Genomic DNA, 22,152 nt, shown 5'->3' with positions numbered 1-22,152 from the left:
AGCGCATCGAAAACGCATGGCCACCCCCCGGAAATAATAGCGCCCGAAACATGCAAATGCATGTTGATGGTCCTATTAGTTATTCCCGCGCGATACAGAAAGTAAAATGTGCAGCCAAGCCGCACATTTTACTTTCAGAAATTAACGCCTGCCAAAGGCTGGCGTTAATTTTGGCCAGCACCGGGAATTTTTACTGCTTTTCTGTACACCCTCTGACTTAATATCAAGTCGGAGGCCCCAAAAGTAAAAAAAAATTAAAAATCTGCCCGTGACCCGTGGGTCGAAAGACGAACACTCAATTTAGCCGGTGTCCGTTTTCCGAACCTGTGGCAATCAGCGGGATCAAGAACTGACACCGGAAAAATTGAGTGTCTGCTGTCAAACCCGCTGACAGCCGTTGCTCATGTCAAAAAGGAGGTGCTAGGTCCTCATTTGCATCTTCTTCCCCCCTGAATCGCATGCGACTTTTACTGAATCGGCCTGACAATGGGCTACTGTCACCCATGACAGTGGTTCTTCTTGTCTACCTCCACCATGGAAAACTAACAACCAGTCTTTGTCAAAGAGCAAGTAACCTTCAAAAACTGCATCAAATGCAGCTTCACATCTAAGGCATGTAACAACCATTACTCTAGCTCATCTCTCTCCCAGTCCAGTGTGGGCAGGGAAATAGACCAATTCAAATGGAACTCAGATATCATCTTTGGTACAAAGGAAGGTCCAGTCTTCAGTTGCACCGCCCCCAGATTTATTCGTAGAACAGCTCACAGCAAGAAAGCTTGCAACTTGGAAACACGCCTCGAACAGATCACCACTAGAAAAAACATTTTCAAATTAAGCAGCAGCAAGGAGAGATCATGCAGCGGCGGAAAGTTAGGGCCAGAGACAAGTCTCAATACCAGATTAAAGTCCCAAAGAGGCACCAGAAGATGCAAGGGAGGTTGTATATGTTTGACTCCATTAAACAACTTAAGACACATCTGGATGGGAGGACAAGGGCCTACCATTAATCCACCCTCTATAACATACGAAAGACTCCACCTGCACCTTCAAGATGTTTAGGGCCAAGCCCTCAACCAATCCCCCCTGCAAAATTTCCAAAATCAGTGGGATCTCTACTCAGAGGGTGAGAACCTCTCACTCCGCACTAGTTCTCAAATACTCTCCAAACCTAATATATGCCAGAGATGTAGAAAACTTTCTAGTGTGAAGAAATGCTAAAGAATAACCACGTCTCAGCAAATGAACCCTCTCAAGTGCCAACTTGAACCGAACTGGATTTTCATGCACAATCGGCGGTGATGCAGATCCTCTAACCAGCAGTCTCATAGGAATGCCCACTAGAAAGTGGTTCGCCGACCTCCAACAATATCTCCATGGCCAATCTGGGAGCCACCAGAAGTACACAGTTTCGGTATGACTTGTAATCTTCCAAATTACCCTGCTGATCATCGACCAGGGAAGGAAAACTTAATACCCTGTTCTGTCTCCACTGCTGGATGACAGTATTTATTCCCAATGCTCTTGGGTCCTTTCTGCGACTGCAGAACAGAGGCACCTTCGCGTTGCTGGAGCTTACTATTACATCCAGATATGACTGCCCCCATCGAGACACTGAGCTAAAAGGCATCATCTACCAGCTCCCATTCTCCTAGGTCTAAGGCTTGCCTGTCGAGAAAAACAGCCCTCTCATTGTCCTTCCCAGCAATGTGAGAGGCAGATAATGCCTGAAGATGTTGCTCTGTCTATGCCATGAGGGCATCTATCGCCACTGACCATCTGATAACTTCTGGTTCCGTCCTGATTTATGTAAGCAACCTTCATGGCATTTGTCTAACATTACTCTTACTGCTCGACCTGCTAGCCACTCTGCGAACCATAGACCCGCCAAGCGAATTGCACGGGCTTCCAAATGATGATCCAGTCGTTCCTCGGCATTCCACGCGCCTTGTGCCATCAACTCCTGACAGTGAGTCCCCCAACCCAGGAGGCTCACTTCTGTCGTGAGCACCAACCAGTCCGGTGTCTCCAAGGGCACTTTTTCCCTGAGATGGTCCCTTTGCAACCATCACTGCAACTGCTCGCTCACTTTCATCGGCAAGTCTAGACTTACTGTGTACTCCTGTGATTGCAGATTTCGTCGTGAGAGCACCACATATGAGACTTCGCCCAGGGTTTTACCTCCTATGTAGCCGCCATCAACTCCAAGACTTGCAGATAAGTCCACACTGTTAGACGAATGGCCATCCTCAAGTCACCGAATTCCGGACGCATTTCTCTGGAAGAAATACTTTGCCCCACTCCAAATCAAATTGCACTCAAAGGTATTTCTGGGGTCTGTTGGCTATAAACTTCTTTTGGCTAATTTCACCACCCAGCCTAGCTCCTGAAGGAGGAAGATCACTTTGCGAGATACCATTTTACTCTTTTCTGCACTCTTGGCTCGAATCAGCCAATCCAGATATGAATTAGAATGCCCTCCTTGTGCAGACATGCTGCTACCACCAAGACCTTGGAGAAAATTATGGACGCTGAAGCCAAACCGAACGGTAGGGGCTTGAAACTGATAATGGTGCCTGTCAAATGGGGACATTTAGATAAGCATCCATCGCAAGATGAAAGAAACTCCCCTTTCTGTACTGTCAATTACTGAGCATAAGGTTTCCCGTCTGAAGTGAGTCACGTGCAAATGCCAGTTAAATCCCTTCAGATCCAAGATCGGCTGGAAGGAACCCTCTCTTCCTTCTTGGGATTGACAAAATAAATAGAATAGCACCCCATATTTTCCTGTGATCTGGGAACTAGAATTACAGCCCTTCCCAACATAGTCTCCACTGCCACTCTCTTTGCTAGTGAGTTGCATGGAGAAACCATAAAGTCATCCTGAGGGATTTGGAGAAATTCTAGAGCATAGCCATATTTTATTACATCCAGGATCCACTGATCCAAAATGATTTGGGTCCACCTGTGATAAAAACAAGACAGATGTCAGACTATCTCCTGAACTGGTAGGTGGGCCTCTGCACCGTCATTGTGAAGATAAGGACACATGCTCCGGGACAGGAGCATCTCTATTTGGCTTCTTAAGCCAAAAGGACCAGGATCTTCCGAAGAGTTGTGACATCTCATTCGCCACACCGCTGAAAGGGCAAAAACGACGGGAGTCCCTGGAGCGGCCTCTCACCCCAAAAGAACATGGCATCACTTTCTTGTCCTCTGGCAATCGTGGAATCTTGGATTCACCCCATCTATTCACAATTTTTCTCCAACTCACTCCCAAACAAGAGAGAAGTCTTAAATGGTATCCTTGTCAATTTCAACTTAGAAATCATATCTGCCGATCAGTTCCAGAGCCACAGCAGGTATCTTGCCAATATCAGGGAAGCTACACATCTAGCTGCTGTACGCACCAAGTCACAGCCCTCATCCACTAAAAGTGAGTCTCCTGCTCCATCGCTGGCCCACAATCGGCTTCCACATCTTGAGCCTTCTGAGAGAGATGCAAACTGTTCGGGCCAGCAAGCAGCAGCAGCAAGCTATTCGCAAATTCATAGCCATCGCTACAAACACCTTCTACCCTGGGCATCCTTCAGTTGCTCCCCTTCGACTGGGATGGTAATTCACTTGGTGACAGCACACACCAGGACATCACTCTTCAGGAACTGCAACTGCTCCCTTGCCTTCGGACCCAAGGAGTAAAGGCCTGCCACAGAAAACTCACCTTTAAAACTCGTTTCCAGAGCGTTCCACTTAAGGTCAATCAACTCTTGCACTGGTTCCAGGAGAGGAAAGTAATGGGGCACCTTGTACGAGGTGACCAAGATAGGGTCTTTCTTCTGTACTCCTGTAGCATCACACCCATCTACTCCGAGAGTTTTCAGGGTCTGAGTCAAAAGTCCTGGCAACTCATCTTTGTGAAAAAAATGAGAGTAGTGTCCTATGTGGTTCCAAGTCAGATGGAATTTCCCCCTCTTCCAGAGGTGTGGAATCTGAGTCACCCACAGAATCAGCCAACAGTTCACTATCCTCATCCTCCTCTACCTCACCACGGACCTCTTCTTTACAGTGTTTACCTGACTTTGATGCCAATTGGGAAGACCTATTAGGCGTTTCGTGTTTCCCCCTTTCGAGGCTAAGCCTCTGCTGGACACCTTTTCAGAAAGACCTGTAACCCCTGGAAAACCTAAACCCAGAAGGAGGTGGCTGAATCCATACCAGGACATAGGACCGAACGTGGCACTCTCCGAGAACTCCCCCGGGTACATCTCTCCCATTAGGAACAAGCAGCCCCCTCCAATGAGACCTCCATAGGTAGGGGAGATACCCCCAACAGCAGCAAAACCCTTGGGTGGCAAATCGCATTGACACTCCAGTCAGCAAGTGAGAGCAATTGCTGAATTTCCCTTATATGGCAAGCAACACAAATAGGTCACTTCAACTTTTTAGCCCCCGGCACCATTACCTTCAGCAAAAGTCCACTCACCTATCCAAGTGGTCTCCTGCATATACCTGCACAATCACATGCTCAAGTCTAGGCTGTGGGCCCCACTGTGTGCCTAAGCACGTAGGAAAAAATTGCCCGCTGCAGCCTAACAGGTAGATTTTAAAAGTGTCACTCACGCAAAAACGGTCCCATACATGCGTTATGTGAGCCCTGCACAAGCAATGCAAATTTTAAGAAGCCGGGAAGTACATGTGTGCATACCTGTGTGCATGTCAAGAATAAGGAGGCAGAAAAGGAGTGGGGCCTAGGCATTCCGGGATGGGGCCAAGACTTACACACATAACCGTGAATTTTGCAAAAACTGAACTGGAAATGCGCACTATGTTACTTGCATAACTATACTATTGGCCCTGATGAGGTGCAAGGATAGATTTTGAGTCAGAGGGGTCCTGAACACTGGGGGTGGAGGGGAGAGAGAGAAAGCACCTCAGAGACAATCTAACACTATGTATCTCCCACTGTAAGAGGGACAATTTCAACTCAAGGTGGGCTTGGGGGGGTGTAATATTAGTTTGCCTAGGCCACAAGGGTCTGTAGAGCCTTGTACCACACCCCCCCCTCCCCAAAAAAAACAACCCATCTTGAATTAAAAGTGCCCCTCTTTCAGTGGGAGATTATATAGTGTTAGATTGCCTCTCTAAGAGGCACTCTCGTGTAAACGAGGTATGTATATTTTAAATGATATCGCTTATATCTTGCGTGCAAATACACGCATATCTGCTCGCGTGCCCAATACACACGTTCATGGGTGCATATGTGCTCCTTTTAAAATTTACCTGTAAGCACGTTTTGCAGCAGTGTAGGCTCTCATCAAGCAGCTGACTGACAGAACATGAGATGTGGGGCCTAGGAGTGAACGCTGCCCTGACAACCCGTGCCACCAAAACACTGCTCACCTCCACTCTCCACTGATTCAGAGGTGGGGGGGGGGGGGGGAGGTTTAGTGCTGAAGGGGAGAAGCAAACCAGCAGGGAAAGAGAATCCTCTTTTACCTAAATTAGCCCTCCCAACTGGAAAAACGATCAGGCCAGCGGCAGAAGAGTGAGGGGGCACAAGCCTTCACCCCCCGAGCTTCCCCTTGTTCTCAATCTTTAGAGTCTATATCTGGCCAGGCATTGAGGCTCAACCACTCAACTGAGGGAGGGACCAGCCTGGTGTCACCTCAGGAGCTCAACCTCATTGCTTTCCTCCTTTTATCTTTCCCCCCCCCCCCCCCCAACACGAGCAATCCCCACTAAGGAGAAGCATTTCTACCACCTGCTGAAGACAGAGAATATTGGCAGGCTGAGGTCGGTGACGTCAGCAAGACAGTTTACTCAGTCTCCATCTACTGGTAGGCGTACATAATCCACCGGTGTGGCTTGGCCTGCCTGAGTGCAGAGGAAGCTACTTTAGCCTGAAAATCACTGTGCCATAAAAAGGTCACTGCCAGCACACCGAAAATAAATTATATTTGTAGGTTATTGCTGTTAGTGGCTGCATTTCTATGGACTGCCACACGAAAGTCATTTCGCAGGACTGCAGCAACATTACCTGTGAATCAAGATGAGACACTTTCTCTTTACTTTCAGTCAGTTGGCTGTTTAGCTCAGTTATGTTAGATTCCAGAGACACAACCCGGTCCTGTGCAGCCCTTAGTTGGGACTTCTGCTCCTGTACCTGCTCATGCAAATTCTCTTGGGCTTGCTTATGGCTCTCCGACTGATTCTTCAACTTTTCAGTTAGTTGGTTTACCTACCATATGCATAAAAAAAAGTATTGCATTAACAATTCAGAAAGAGTACTAGGGTACAATGTTTTCCACTATATCTTAACCATTTCCTGACCCATACGACCTATATGTGGGTTCTCATTTGTCATTAAGCATGTTTGAAGGCTGAGAATGCACTTGTTTCCTTGAAAAATAGCAGAACTGACTAGCTCATGTGGAAGTCTGAAAAAACCTTTCAAGTACCCTTTCGTGGTGGGGCTCACTATTTCCCAGAGATTTGTTATGCACTGCCCAGTCTGACTCCTTATTAACTGTCAGTATAGCAGGCAACTTACTTCAGTTTTTGCTTCTGTTATACTGTACAGCCTTTGTTCTGATACTGAGATTTAGTTTAAAGCTGGTGCAGTAGCCAGATTCTTCAACGTGTCAACTTGCCTGTTTCTTGTCATCACTGGCTCCTCTTCAGGTCCAATTACTAGGTTCCAGGTGTGTAATACTTTTTGAAATAAAAAGATATGCCCTTCTTATGTTGGTAGCACTGCATGTAATCAAAACTACTTTTCAGTCACTAGAATTGCACCATTTTGTTATATATCTGGATGATGACTGCATGGAGATCTGCTGAATGCCAGCATAGCAACAACAAATCTTATTTCATATATAAAACAGCTAATTTCTACTCACACCAATGTCTGGTTTTTTGAAGCACATTGGTTTCCTTGTTTCCCCGTGTGCACTAAATACTAGGGATGTGCCATTGGGTACCCGATCGTTTGTGCTTTCGGGTTCATGTAGCCGCAGGAAAATCTCAAAATGGGAGTTAGCGCGCGCTAATGGGAGTTAGCGCGCGCATCAAAAAAAAACTAAAAAAAAAAATTAACTTTTTTGTTAGTGCACGCAAACGGAAATTTGTGCTTTCGGGTTCGTGTGGCCACGGGAAAATCTCGTTTTCCCACGGAACGACTTTTTTTTAGTGCACACTAAGCTGAAAAACAATTTTTCACGAAAATTCAGGGAAAATGCAATAGTTTATCGATTTTACCGATATGACAAATTAAGAAATATCGTATGATATTTTAATTAGTCATAAAAACGATTCACATCCCTACTAAATACACTATCCACTTATTTACTTTTAAAGTCAGCACCATCTATATACAGCTATTTGTACATTATAGCAGACAGAACGAAAGCATGTTGGTTTGGTATAAAACAAGTTACGTGCACCAATTGAAAGACTAGAATTGTATAAAACTATACAAGCTTAGTAGTCCCTAAAATTAAAGGCACAAGTTATTTTTTGATAGGAAAACTGGTTCTTACCTGCTAATTTTCTTTCCTGTAATACCACAGGATCAGTCCAGACAAATGGGTTTTGCATCCCTACCAGCAGATGGAGGCAGAGAATAAAAAACTGAGACACTGCTACTACATATTTGAATCAGTTACTAACAAGGGCCTGAACTTGGTGGTTGATGAAACAGATAAGTATGGGAAAATAAATGTGGAAGCTTGCTGGGCATACTAGATGGGCCGATTGTTATAGAAACATAGAAATGACAGCAGAAAGAGACCAGAGTGCCACCTGCAGTCCCCTCAGTATTGAACTATACCCAAGCCAAATAGACACCATTCCCCCCTTTCAGGGTGAACAGGAAAACTCAGGGTTGGAACCCCCTGAACCATAAAATAAAATCAGGCAAAAAAAAGCCTAACCACTTCACTCAGAAAAAGAAATACAACCTTTGAACAGTGTGAAAAAATTATCTAATCCAGTGTCTAAAAATCACCAAGAAATTCAATCTTTCAATAGTAACAATGGGGCAGGTCACTGGACTGATCTGTGGTATTACAGGAACAAAAATTAGCAGGTAAGAACCAAAATTTTCCTCTCTTGAACATACCAAGATCAGTCCAGACAGATGGGATATACCCAAACACCTTAGACCCGCACTTAACACACTAACCAAAAGTCACATCCTCCTGTGCTTTAACATCCAAACTAATGTGTGGTGAAAGTATGAAAGCAAGACCACACTGTGGCTCTACATATATCTCCTGGGGGGGATACCAACTGACACTCCGCCCAAGAGGCTGCCTGTGCTCTAGTCAAATGTGCCTTCAGTCCCGTCAGGATTTTGCGACCCTTACAAATATAGGCTGAACAAATTGTCTCCTTCAGCCATCTAGAAATCGTAGGCTTAGAGGCTTTTCCCCTTTCTTCACTCCACCGAACACCACAAAGAGATGATCCAGCTGCTGAAAGCTATTAGTAATCTTCAAATAACGCAACAGAGTGCGACGCACATCCAGGAGATGCAGATCTCTATTCTGTGGAGGCTCGCGAGACCATTCCGGAAAAGCCGGGAGCTCAACTGTCTGATTCACATGAAAAGACTACCCCACTTTCAGCAAAAAGGAGGGAACCATACACAATGTCACCCTGTCATCTGCATTATGCAAAAAAGGATCCCAACAAGAAAGCCTGAAGGTCAGAAATCTGCCTGGTAGAACATATAACAACTAGGAAAATTGTCTTTAACATCAAGTCCTTCAATGACGCTCGTTTTAAAGACTCGAATGGCACGCCACATAGAGCCCGCAAAACTAAGTTGAGTTTCCAATTCGGACACATCTTCCAAACCGGAGGCCGCAATTGCTTGACCCCCCCCCTTCAGAAAACGCACTACATCAGGATAGGAATCCAAAGACCTTCCACGGATTTTGCCCCTAAGACAAACCAAGGCCAAAACCTGAACGCGAAGTCAACTATAGGCTAGGCCCTTGGACAAGCCCTACTGCAGGAAAGACAAAATGTGAGAAACTCCCACAATCAACGGATCCAGCCTCTGTTGCAGACCCCAGGTTTCAAACACCTTCTAAACCTTACCATATGCCAGAGACATAGGTGGCCTCCTAGCCTGGAGCATAGTGGAGATTACTGGTTCGGAATATCCCTTCAAGCATAAACTCCACCATCCAAAAGCCAAGCCATGAGAAAAAGCAATCCTCCCGATCCAAAAATATGTGTCCTTATTGCAATAGCCCTGGCAGGTGAGCCAAGTGAAAAGGCCCTATTGCCAGATACTTCAGATCTGAGAACCACGGATTTCATGGCCTCTCTGGCACCACTGTCCCTGGGTGCAATAATACGCTGCAACACTCGACCGATGAGTGGCCATGGAGGAAACATACAGAAGAATCTCAGTTGGCCACAGGCACACCAGAGCATCTAGCCCCACTGAACGGGACTCCCTTCTGCGACTGAAGAATCTGGGTCATCTTTGCATTGGCCTGCGTCGCCATGAGGTCCAATTGAGGAACACCCCAGATGACACAAAAAGAAAATTATTCCTTACCTGCTAATTTTCGTTCCTGTAATACCATGGATCATTCCAGACGGTGGGTTATGTTCCATGTCCAGCAGATGGAGTCAGAACACAAAATTCCCAGGGGAGGACCCATATAACCACGCCTCCCCTGTAACAGCTCTCAGTAACTAGACTAACAAAGCCCAAAAGAGAGAGACTAAAAACAGAGGGATCAAGTAATCAAAGAAGGAATTGAAACAACCACTGTCCAAATAAACAGCAACTAAATTCTGAACAGTGAACTTGCGAACAGCAGTGCGTGAACAAAAAAGACGCGCAGTATTCGAAATACAGAGTAAAAGTCTGTTAAGACAGGTAGGCAGGGATGTCCAAGAAGCAAACCCCCACACCAAGGGAGGGTGACTGGAATGATCCATGGTATTACAGGAACGAAAATTAGCAGGTAAGGAATAATTTTCTTTTCCCTGTACATACCAGGATCATTCCAGACGGTGGGATGTACCAAAGCTTTCCCATCACGGGTGGGCCGCAGACAGCCCTGCTCGTATTACCTTGTCTCCAAGCTGACCGCCCGACGGAGCACCGAAGTCCAGGTGATAATGTCTCGCAAAAGTATGGATCGACTTCCAGGTGGCCGCCCTACAAATCTCCTGAGTGGAGATGGAGGAGCTCTCCGCCCAAGATGTCGCCTGGGCTCGAAGAGAATGAGCCTTGATAACCAGCAGAGGGGACTTACCTACATCAAGGTACGCCGCTATGATCGCTCCCTTCAACCACCGCGCTATAGATTGTTTGGAGGCCATGCAACCCTTCCGGGGTCCGGACCAGAGGATAAACAGATGATCGGAGAGCCGAAAATCATTAGTCACCTCCAGATAGCGTATCAGAGACCACCGTACATCCAGTCTACGCAGGTCTCCAGACTCAGAAGAGGCAAAAGATGGTAATTCCACCGATTGGTTGAGGTGGAATGCCGAAACCACTTTAGGGAGAAAAGAAGGAACCGTCCTCAGCGAAACCCCTTCAGGCGTGAAACGAAGGTATGGTTCACGACAGGATAGGGCCTGCAGCTCAGAAATACGTCTTGATGAACTGATTGCCACGAGAAAAATGGTCTTGAGAGTGACGTCCTTGATGGTAGCCGAGCTTAGAGGTTCGAACGGCGAACCACAGAGGACTCGGAGCACCAGATTCAGATTCCACGACGGACAAGGTGGGCAAATCGGAGGCTTCAAGTGTTTCACTCCTTTAAGGAAAACGGGAGACGTCCGGATGCGAGGACAGAAACTCCTTATTTCCACTGCGAAGAAAAGCCCCCAAGGCTGCCACCTGAACCCGAAGAGAATTGTAAGCAAGACCCAAATCCAAACCTGCCTGCAAGAAGGAAAGGACTTGTGGCACTGAGGCCTGCATGGGAAGAATGTCATTCGCTCCACACCAATCCTCAAAGACCTTCCAGACTCGAACATAGGTAACAGAGGTGGACATCTTACGTGCTTTCAGTAGCGTTGAAATAACCGGCTCCGGATAACCGCGCCTCCTCAACTGACGCCTCTCAAAAGCCAGGCCTCAAGACAGAAGCGATCTGCCTCCTTGAAAAATATTGGTCCCTGGCGTAGAAGACGTGGCAGCTGACCGAGACGAAGGGGACCCTCCACTGTCAAATTGCGTAGATCCGCGAACCACGGTCGTCGGGGCCACTCTGGCGCCACAAGGATCACCGGCCCTTGGTGTGCCTCTATCCTGCGGATGACCTTGCCCATGAGGGGCCATGGTGGGAAAACATATAGGAGACAGTGGCGCGGCCAGGGCAGGACCAATGCGTCCACGCCCTCAGCGCCGCGCTCCCGCCTGCTGCTGAAGAAGCGGGCGGCCTTTGCATTTCCGGCGGTTGCCATTAGGTCTACGTGCGGTGTCCCCCATCGCCGTACTATTATCCGCATCACCTGCTGCGAGAGCTCCCACTCTCCGGGATCCAAGTTTTGTCGGCTGAGAAAGTCCGCCTGTACGTTGTCCACTCCCACTATATGCGAGGCCACTAGTCGGAGGTGAAGCTCTGCCCACTCCATCAATTTGTCGGTTTCCAGAGAGACCAACCGACTTCTCGTGCCTCCCTGGCGATTGATGTACGCCACTGTAGTCGCATTGTCCGATAGCACCCTGACTGCTTGATGGCGTACTATGGGGAAGAAACCCTGTAACGCCAGACAGACCGCCCTGGTCTCTAAGCGATTGATGGGCCACTTCGACTGTACCTCCGTCCATCGACCCTGGATTGAGCTGACCCAACAGACCGCTCCCCAGCCTGTGAGGCTGGCGTCCGTGGTGATAATCACCCAATCCGGGTCCTCCAGCGACACCCCCTGAGCAAGGTGCTGCGGTTCCAGCCACCAATGGAGACTGATGAAGGTTCCTCTCGGAATCTGAAGACTTGCCTAGAAATCTCTCGACACCGGCTGCCACCGGGAAAGTAGGGATCTCTGCAGAGGCCTCAGATGCGCAAATGCCCAAGGAACCAGATCGATGGTCGAGGCCATGGTCCCCAGTACCTGCAGGTAGTCCCAGGCAGTGGGCGTCTCGAGCGCCATAAATCCTTGAATCTGCTGACGCAGAGAACGAGCTCTGTCCGGATGCAGAAAAACCCTGGCATTCTTGATGTCGAAGTGAGCTCCCAGAAAATCCAACGACCGGGACGGGACCAGGCTGCTCTTGGTGAAGTTGACAATCCATCCCAGAGATTGGAGAAGTTGTACCACTCTGTCGACTGCGAGGATACACTGCGCTCATGACTTTGCACGGATGAGCCAATCGTCTAGGTAAAGATGCACAAGGATGCCTTCCTTGCGCAAGGTTGCCGCCACTACCACCATGATCTTCGTGAAAACCCATGGAGCTGTGGCCAGGCCAAAGGGAAGAGCGCGAAATTGGAAGTGTTGACCCAAAATTTTGAAGTGTAGGTAACGCTGATGAGCTTGACAAATTGGTATGTGGAGATACGCCTCCGTGAGATCCAACGAAGCCAAGAATTCTCCCGGATGAACTGCCGCTAACACTGAACGGAGTGTCTCCATGCGGAAATGAGGGACTCTGAGGGACCGGTTGACCTGCTTGAGGTCCAGGATAGGACGAAAAGTACCTTCCTTCTTGGGAACCACAAAGTAGATTGAATAATGCCCCCGGCCCAGTTCGGCGGCTGGCACCGGCACTATGGCCCCCAATTGAAGGAGACGATCGAGGGTTTGCCGCACGGCTCCCTGTTTGATTAAGGACCCGCAAGGAGAAAACAGGAACCGGTCCCGAGGAGCGCAAACAAAATCCAAAGCGTAACCGCGTCTTAGAATATCCAGAACTCATTGATCCGACGTGATTTGGACCCACTCTTCGTAGAAGAGAGCAAGGCGACCCCCCAGTCGAGGGACCACCTCGCGGGTCCATCTGGCATCATTGGGTAGATTTAGCGGATGTACCAGCACCCTGCGCTTCCTTACCCTGGCGGCGCCCACGAAAGGGCCGGTTCCAGGAGTGCGAACGAGAAGAGGGAGCCAGAGGTGGCTGTTGCCTCTGAGGACGCACTCTCCGCTGGTTACGATAATGGTTTCTGGAGTAATTATATGATCTTGACGAACGGGGTCGATCTTCGGGCAACTTGTGCACTGCGTTCTCATTAAGGGACTTGATGATCTGATCCAAGTCTTCAAAGAGGCATCAGCCGACCAATTGCGAAGCCAAAGGAGCCGACGCGCTGAGACCACTGCCACCATGGTTCGGGCTAGGACCCTTAAAAGATCATATAAAGCATCCGCTCCATAGGCAACCACGGCTTCCAGTCTGTCCGCCTGGTGAGCCTCAGCGTCTGGTAAGGACTGGGAGGTGAGAAGCTGCTGCACCCACCGAAGATCCACTCGCTGTGCGAGGGAACTGCAGATAGCCACCCGGATCCCTAAGGCCGAGACCTCAAAGATATGCTTGAGGTAAACCTCCAGCTTCCGATCCTGCATATCCCTTCAATGCCGTCCCTCCAGTGACAGGAATAGTGGTATGCTTTGTGACTGCTGATACCGCAGAATCTACGGCGGGAACTTTGAGAATTTCCAAAAAATCGGCCGGTAGAGGATACAATTTTTTTTTTTTTCCATGGCTCTACCGACCCTAAGGTTGGCCTCCGGGGAATCCCATTTCCGAGTGATCAACTGCAAGATCTTGTGATTAGTGGGAAAAGACTTGGCTAGAAGCCGCAGTCCTGCTAGGAGGGGGTCCCCCTTCTTGAGAGCCGGGTCAGGCCCCACCAGTTCTGGAGGCGGATCAATATCCATTTCCTGGATATTGATGGTTCAGAGAGATGTATCTTTAAAGGACACTAATGATGCATTAGAATTAGGGCATCCCGACAGTGAGGTTCCAATAATTAGAAAAGTAGTCCAAGTGCCTGTAACTAAAAACTCACCTGAGCTAAAAAATTCAAACTTATCCCTATCAATTAAAAAGCATAATAAAAATACAAACAAAAAACAAACTTTGAAATGTTTGTATGCTAATGCCAGAAGTCTAAGAAGTAAGATGGGAGAATTAGAATGTATAGCAGTAAATGATGACATAGACTTAATTGGCATCTCAGAGACATGGTGGAAAGAGGATAACCAATGGGACAGTGCTATACCGGGGTACAAATTATATCGCAATGACAGAGAGGAGCAGTTGGGAGGAGGTGTGGCGCTTTATGTCCGGGATGGCATAGAGTCCAACAGGATAAACATCCTGCATGAGACTAAATACAAAATTGAATCTTTATGGGTAGAAATCCCTTGTGTATCAGGGAAGACTACAGTGATAGGGATATACTACCGTCCACCTGGTCAAGATGGTGAGATGGACAGTGAAATGCTAAGAGAAATTAGGGAAGCTAACCAAATTGGTAGTGCAGTAATAATGGGAGACTTCAATTACCCCAATATAGACTGGGTAAATGTATCATCGGGTCACGCTAGAGAGATAACGTTCCTTGATGGAATAAATGATAGCTTTATGGAGCAATTGGTTCAGGAACCGACGAGAGAGGGAGCAATTTTAGATCTAATTCTCAGTGGAGCACAGGACTTGGTGAGAGAGGTAACGGAGGTGGGGCCGCTTGGCAATAGTGATCATAATATGATCAAATTTGATTTAATGACTGGAAAAGGAACAGTGTGCAAATCCAAGGCTCTCGTGCTAAACTTTCAAAAGGGAAACTTTGATAAAATGAGAAAAATTGTTAGAAAAAAACTGAAAGGAGCAGCTACAAAAGTAAAAAATGTCCAAGAGGCGTGGTCATTGTTAAAAAATACCATTCTAGAAGCACAGTCCAGATGTATTCCACACATTAAGAAAGGTGGAAAGAAGGCAAAACGATTACCAGCATGGTTAAAAGGGGAGGTGAAAGAAGCTATTTTAGCCAAAAGATCTTCATTCAAAAATTGGAAGAAGGATCCAACAGAAGAAAATAGGATAAAGCATAAACATTGGCTAGTTAAATGTAAGACATTGATAAGACAGGCTAAGAGAGAATTTGAAAAGAAGTTGGCTGTAGAGGCAAAAACTCACAGTAAAAACTTTTTTAAATATATCCGAAGCAGAAAGCCTGTGAGGGAGTCAGTTGGACCGTTAGATGATCGAGGGGTTAAAGGGGCACTTAGAGAAGATAAGGCCATCGCGGAAAGATTAAATGATTTCTTTGCTTCGGTGTTTACTGAAGAGGATGTTGGGGAGGTACCCGTACTGGAGAAAGTTTTCATGGGTAATGATTCAGATGGACTGAATCAAATCACTGTGAACCTAGAAGATGTGGTAGACCTGATTGACAAACTGAAGAGTAGTAAATCACCTGGACCAGATGGTATACACCCCAGAGTTCTGAAGGAACTAAAAAATGAAATTTCAGACCTATTAGTAAAGATTTGTAACCTATCAATAAAATCATCCATTGTACCTGAAGACTGGAGGATAGCAAATGTAACCCCAATATTTAAAAAGGGCTCCAGGGGCGATCCGGGAAACTACAGACCGGTTAGCCTGACTTCAGTGCCAGGAAAAATAGTGGAAAGTGTTCTAAACATCAAAATCACAGAACATATAGAAAGACATGGTTTAATGGAACAAAGTCAGCATGGCTTTACCCAGGGCAAGTCTTGCCTCACAAATCTGCTTCACTTTTTTGAAGGAGTTAATAAACATGTGGATAAAGGTGAACCGGTAGATATAGTATACTTGGATTTTCAGAAGGCGTTTGACAAAGTTCCTCATGAGAGGCTTCTAGGAAAAGTAAAAAGTCATGGGATAGGTGGCGATGTCCTTTCGTGGATTGCAAACTGGCTAAAAGACAGGAAACAGAGAGTAGGATTAAATGGGCAATTTTCTCAGTGGAAGGGAGTGGACAGTGGAGTGCCTCAGGGATCTGTATTGGGACCCTTACTGTTCAATATATTTATAAATGATCTGGAAAGAAATACGACGAGTGAGATAATCAAATTTGCAGATGACACAAAATTGTTCAGAGTAGTTAAATCACAAGCAGATTGTGATAAATTGCAGGAAGACCTTGTGAGACTGGAAAATTGGGCATCCAAATGGCAGATGAAATTTAATGTGGATAAGTGCAAGGTGATGCATATAGGGAAAAATAACCCATGCTATAATTACACGATGTTGGGTTCCATATTAGGTGCTACAACCCAAGAAAGAGATCTAGGTGTCATAGTGGATAACACATTGAAATCGTCGGTTCAGTGTGCTGCGGTAGTCAAAAAAGCAAACAGAATGTTGGGAATTATTAGAAAAGGAATGATGAATAAAACGGAAAATGTCATAATGCATCTGTATCGCTCCATGGTGAGACTGCACCTTGAATACTGTGTACAATTCTGGTCGCCGCATCTCAAAAAAGATATAATTGCGATGGAGAAGGTACAGAGAAGGGCTACCAAAATGATAAGGGGAATGGAACAACTCCCCTATGAGGAAAGACTAAAGAGGTTAGGACTTTTCAGCTTGGAGAAGAGACACCTGAGGGGGGATATGATAGAGGTGTTTAAAATCATGAGAGGTCTAGAACGGGTAGATGTAAATCGGTTATTTACTCTTTCGGATAGTAGAAAGACTAGGGGGCACTCCATGAAGTTAGCATGGGGCACATTTAAAACTAATCGGAGAAAGTTCTTTTTTACTCAACGCACAATTAAACTCTGGAATTTGTTGCCAGAGAATGTGGTTCGTGCAGTTAGTATAGCTGTGTTTAAAAAAAGGATTGGATAAGTTCTTGGAGGAGAAGTCCATTACCTGCTATTAAGTTCACTTAGAGAATAGCCACTGCCATTAGCAATGGTTACATGGAATAGACTTAGTTTTTGGGTACTTGCCAGGTTCTTATGGCCTGGATTGGCCACTGTTGGAAACAGGATGCTGGGCTTGATGGACCCTTGGTCTGACCCAGTATGGCATTTTCTTATGTTCTTATGTCCTGGAGGATGTAGGGAATGAGGTCATTTAACTCCGCCGCTTGGAAGATGCGGAGGACCCTAGGGTCGTCACCCTCCACCTGGGCCGCCAAGGTGGGGTCATCCACGTCAGGGTCCTGGGATTGTCCTTCCCCCGAAGTCTGTATTATCGATGGTGTCCCGGTAGGGCCAAGAGATGTCCCCGTTCCCCCGCCTACTAAAGGGGGGCGAGCCTGAGGGAGGGTCCCACCCGGGGGGGGGGGGGGGCAGGACATGGTATCTTGGGGGGAGAGGGTCCCCAGGTCCCGAAGGTCGTGTCTCTGCTCTGAAGAAAAGCCCTGTGCATCAGGACTATAAATTCAGGGGAAAAGGCCTGGCATCCTGAGGGGTCACCCCCCGGGGCATCCCCCCTCTGCCTATCAGGATTAGACTCGGAGTAAGGGTTCAAAATGGGCCTAGAAGTGGAGAACGGATTATCCGTGTCCTCCTCAGAAAGCGCGGCATAAGAATTTTGCAACAAAATGGCCGCCGTTCCCGCGTTGAGAGGGAACGGGGCCTGGCGCTTCCTTCCCACGCGGTCTGCAGCTCGAATGTCCTTGCTAGTAGCTGGCGCACATTCCCCCTCGGGGAAACAGCCTGAGCACAGACCCTCTTCAGAAAATAATCCGGCCCTGACGGAGCCCTCACAAGGCGCCGCGGACTGCATCGCCGCAGGGAGAGAGGCTCTTCAGGTGGCTCGCGCCTAAAGTAAGCGCTGACCCGGCAACGGACGCTTGCCGCTGTCCCCCACCGACCTAAAGAAGAACTGACGGGGAATTAACCTCCCGACAGCAGGCGGCCCCAGGGAATGCTGCTTCACGGGGCCGCAGGTCGGGACGTCTGTCGCTCCCCAAAAGGGAGGGGGGAAAACCTGGGTCAGGAGGGAGAGGCCGGCACTACCGACTTTCACCTCAGAGAGACGAATGAAGTCCAAAAATTGCAGTCTTCTGCTGAAAAAGATGAAACAAAAATACACTTACCCCAACTGAGCCCTCAGTGAGGAAAATGAGAAAAGAAAGAAAGAAAACAGGCAACAGCCTGTCAGCAAGTCACCAGGCTAGAGAGCGATGAGCCAGCACCAGCGGAGAGCTCTCCCCCTGCTGTAAGAGGAGCCTTAGCAAAGTGACCTAAACTGTAAATTTAAAACTTCCTTTTTTTTTTTTTTTTTTTTTTTTTTTTAACTTGATCCCCCTGAGGAGGTAGCCCTAAGCTAACAAGCTGGGGACCACAAGTCCCCTGCTCACATCTGCTGGAGTCAGAACGTTACTGAGAGCTGTTACAGGGGAGGCGTGGTTATATGGGTCCTCCCCTGGGAATTTTGTGTTCTGACTCCATCTGCTGGACATGGAACATAACCCACCGTCTGGAATGATCCTGGTATGTACAGGGAACTCTAAATTGGAAAAACAGTGTAAAACTTTAGGAAAATGTGATACGGCTCTGATTAAAGGGCAAGAAGTCAATCAACGTAGGTTAGGAACCTTAGAAAATAACTCCAAGAGGTTGAATTTAAGAATTCTAAATTTTCCTAAGTCATCTAGTATTTCACCTATTGAAATGCTTAGGAAATTTTATACGGAGGTACTTAAGGTATCACATGACGCTATTCCCCCTATTACCAAGGCCTTTTATATTGCCTCTAGATCTGGTGAACCTTTGAGTAACCCTCCCGGAGAGTGTTGTTTTTTTTTGTTTTTTTTTTTACAGAAGAAACAGCGTGCGTTAGATATAGGGGCTACATTTCTTTTGCAGTATCCATGTAAATGTTTAGTTAAATTAGGTTCTCTTAAATATTTGTTTTTTGATCCAGATCAACTAGAAGGGGTTTTGCAAAATAGAGAGAGTTCCTTAACTATTTCCACATAAAAATTGCTGAAAGTGTTTAAAACATTGCAGATGTGTAATGATATTCTGGTCATTGCTTATTGTAGTTTCAGAATTTCTACAGTCCCCCTTTAGAGGTCTCATTAGAACTAACTACTTATATTTTTGCTTAATATAATGTTTTCCTTTACTCTATTTGATATTTCATTGGTCAAGTTTTGACTAAGATTTTTGGAAAATCATGAAAATAAAGAATTGAAAAAAAAAAAAAGAAAATAAAGACCTTAGTGTTGTTCTTATCCTCCAACAGTCTGTTCCCTTTGTATTCCCCCAGGGACTTCATCAGCTGATCCAGCTCCTCCCGGAACAGTTTCCCCTTAAAAGGAAGATTGCACAGCAGGACCACATTGAATCTGGTTGATTTCTGAACGTATGATTTCTCGCCAAATCCGGTATTCTGATATTTGAATAACTGATTTTTTTAATTGTATATGGCTTTTGTATAATTCAATTATGATATAAGTATTTGGTTCATAGATATATAGAGTATTGTGTTATGGGTGTTTTGTATTAGGTAACATGTTACATATGTTTCCTTTATAGTTACTTATATACCTGAGGAAGCCCTGCTCGGGTGAAACGAGGGTCCCTTGTTGATTCAGTTGGAATCAGCCGTGAATGGATCCAGGTGTGAACACATTTGTGGCTATGTCTATTTGAGATGTTTTTGAAAGGGAAACCTGCGTGTACTGATTAGGAATTTAGTCATTGATAGTGATTCTTGTGGTTTCCGTTAGCAGATTTTTCCACCAAGAATTAATTTATCAGTTGTGACCTTTGTGATTTGAATCATGTTGAGCAAGATAATGTTTTCTACATTATAAAATTAATTTATTGTATCATGTGTATTTGCATACAATTACATTGAGGGGATATTTTATTTTTTTTATTTTTATTGAGGTTGAATGTGTGCGAACTAAAGAGTTGATGGATGTGTGAACGAATATTTTAAGAGTGTGTACACATTAGTATTATATATTATGTTAGTGTATTTCCTAATGTAATAGGACATTGTTATAAATAATATTTGCTTCTATGAAATGAGTATTCTTTAGACTGAATATTGTATACCTTTTTGCACCACTGTTTTTTTGCAATAAAATACATTTGATATTGTTTGTATCTTTTGTGTATAAGCAAAATTATCTCTCTTCTTTTGATATGTATGTATTGCCACAAAGGAACCTAACACCTCGGGGAGCTGATCCAATGTCTTGCCTCCAAATGCCAACTTTCAGTTAGGTTTGCACTGTATCATATCATTCCTGCATCTCCTGTTTTAATGTAAACCAGTATGATTTGTATATTATACAAGAATGTCGGTATATAAAAATTAAAAGTAAATAAATAAAATAAATAAATATGCTGGAGACAGAGAAATACTAAGGGACTGCAGGTGGCACACTCAGTTATGTAGCAATGCCCAAAGTTCTAATTGTTCTCTGACTCCATCTGCTGGTAGGGATGCAAAACCCACTTGTCTGGACTGATCTGGGTATGTTCAGGAACTTATGATTACAGTGACTATATATTCCCAACCATAAGCTAAAAAAAATGCCATACTGGGTCAGAACAAAGGTCTATCAAACCCAGCATCTGACAGTAGCCAATCCAGGTCAAAAGTACCTGTTAAGATGCCAAAGAATAGACTGAATCCTTCTCGTTTATAACCAGGGATAGGCAGTACCTTTCTTCAAGACTATGTGACTAACAATAGTTTTGGACTTTTCTTTCACAACTTGCCTAAAAGAAAACTTGGTTCTTACCTGATAATTTTCGTTCCTGTAGCACCAAGGATCAGTCCAGACTCCTGGGTTCATACATCTGTGCCAGCAGGCAGAGATAGAGAAAGTAAAACTGCCACTGCCCTCTGCAGTTTCTCAGTATTAATCTGTACCAAAGCTTAATACCAAACATCATAAAAAACCCCACTTAATTATAAACTTCTGAACAATTAAACAAAAAAATTCATTTCTGATAACAAGGAACCAATAGGAAAGCGGACGACTCTCCAACTGTCTTGATCCCTGGGCGGGACTCTGGACTGATCCTTGGTACTACAGGAACGAAAATTTTCTTTTCCCTGAACGTACCGGATCAGTCCGGACTCCTGGGATGTACCAAAGCTTCCTAGACTGGGTGGGACCTGGAGAGTCCCGTGCGCAATACACTTTCGCCAAAAGACCGAGACTCCCGATCTGCCACATCCAGGCGATAATGCCTTGCAAAAGTATGTAGCGACTTCCAAGTTTCCGCCCTACAAATCTCTTGTGGTGAAACCAAGTGAGCCTCTGCCCAAGAAGCCGACAGACCGGGTGGAATGAGCCCTCAAACCCTCCGGTACTGGCTTACCTTTGAGAATGTAAGCTGATCCAATAGCTTCCTTAAGCCATCTAGCAATAGTGGTTTTGGAAGCTTGAAGGCCCTTCTTCGGACCACTCCATAGTACAAAATGGTCAGAGCGCCGAAAACCGTTCGTGACTTTAAGATAGCGAAGCAATGCTCTGTGGACATCGAGAAGTCAAAGCTCACGCGCATGTGGGTCCAAATCCGATAAATCCGAAAAGGCCGGCAGTTCCACTGACTAAGGAAGAAATTACTTTCAGTAGAAAATAGGGAACTGTCCGCAAAGACACACCCCTATCCAATATTTGAAGGAAAGGATCACGACAAGACAAGGCCTGCAACTCTGAAATGCGCCTTGGAGAACAGATGGCTACCAAGGAAATCACCTTCAAGGTTACATCCTTCAACGTAGCCCTCCGAATGGGTTCGAAAGGAGGCTCACAAACCCCGAAGGAGCAGGCTGAGGTTCCAAGGAGGACAAACCTCTCACAGGGGGACGCAAATTCTTGACCCCTTGTATAAAGCAGACCACATCCGGATGAGAGGACAAGCGATAGCCATCTATGGTTCCCCTCAGAGGCCAACCCTGCCACCTGGACTCTAAGGGAATTAAGAGCTAGACCCTTAGCCAACCCGTCCTGTAGCACAAGATAACACTTGTGCTACCGAAGCACACAAGACCGCAGTCCCCTTCCGCAGACACCAAGCCTCAAAGACTTTCCAGACTCGGAGGTACGCCACGGAGGTGGATGTCTGCCTAGATTGAAGGAGGGTAGTAATTACAGTCTCCGGGTATCCTTTTGCCTGTAAACGCCTCCTCTCAAAAACCATGCCGCTAGACAAAAGCGAGCGGCCTGATCCGAAAATATA

At 46.1% G+C, this 22,152-nt stretch overlaps 1 protein-coding gene across 1 annotated transcript in view; it reads right to left on the bottom strand.

The window, feature by feature from the left end:
- The window catches only part of EEA1 (early endosome antigen 1), a 372,360-nt gene that overhangs the window by 160,865 nt on the left and 189,343 nt on the right, over positions 1–22,152 (bottom strand). The window contains 1 exon segment of the mRNA XM_029601632.1: positions 6,038–6,238. Within this exon segment, the coding sequence (XP_029457492.1) occupies positions 6,038–6,238 (201 nt within the window).

This window comes from Rhinatrema bivittatum, chromosome 4 (genome assembly GCF_901001135.1).
Source record: "Rhinatrema bivittatum chromosome 4, aRhiBiv1.1, whole genome shotgun sequence".
NCBI classification, from domain to species: domain Eukaryota; kingdom Metazoa; phylum Chordata; class Amphibia; order Gymnophiona; family Rhinatrematidae; genus Rhinatrema; species Rhinatrema bivittatum.
This window is presented reverse-complemented; position numbering and strand designations above follow the sequence as displayed.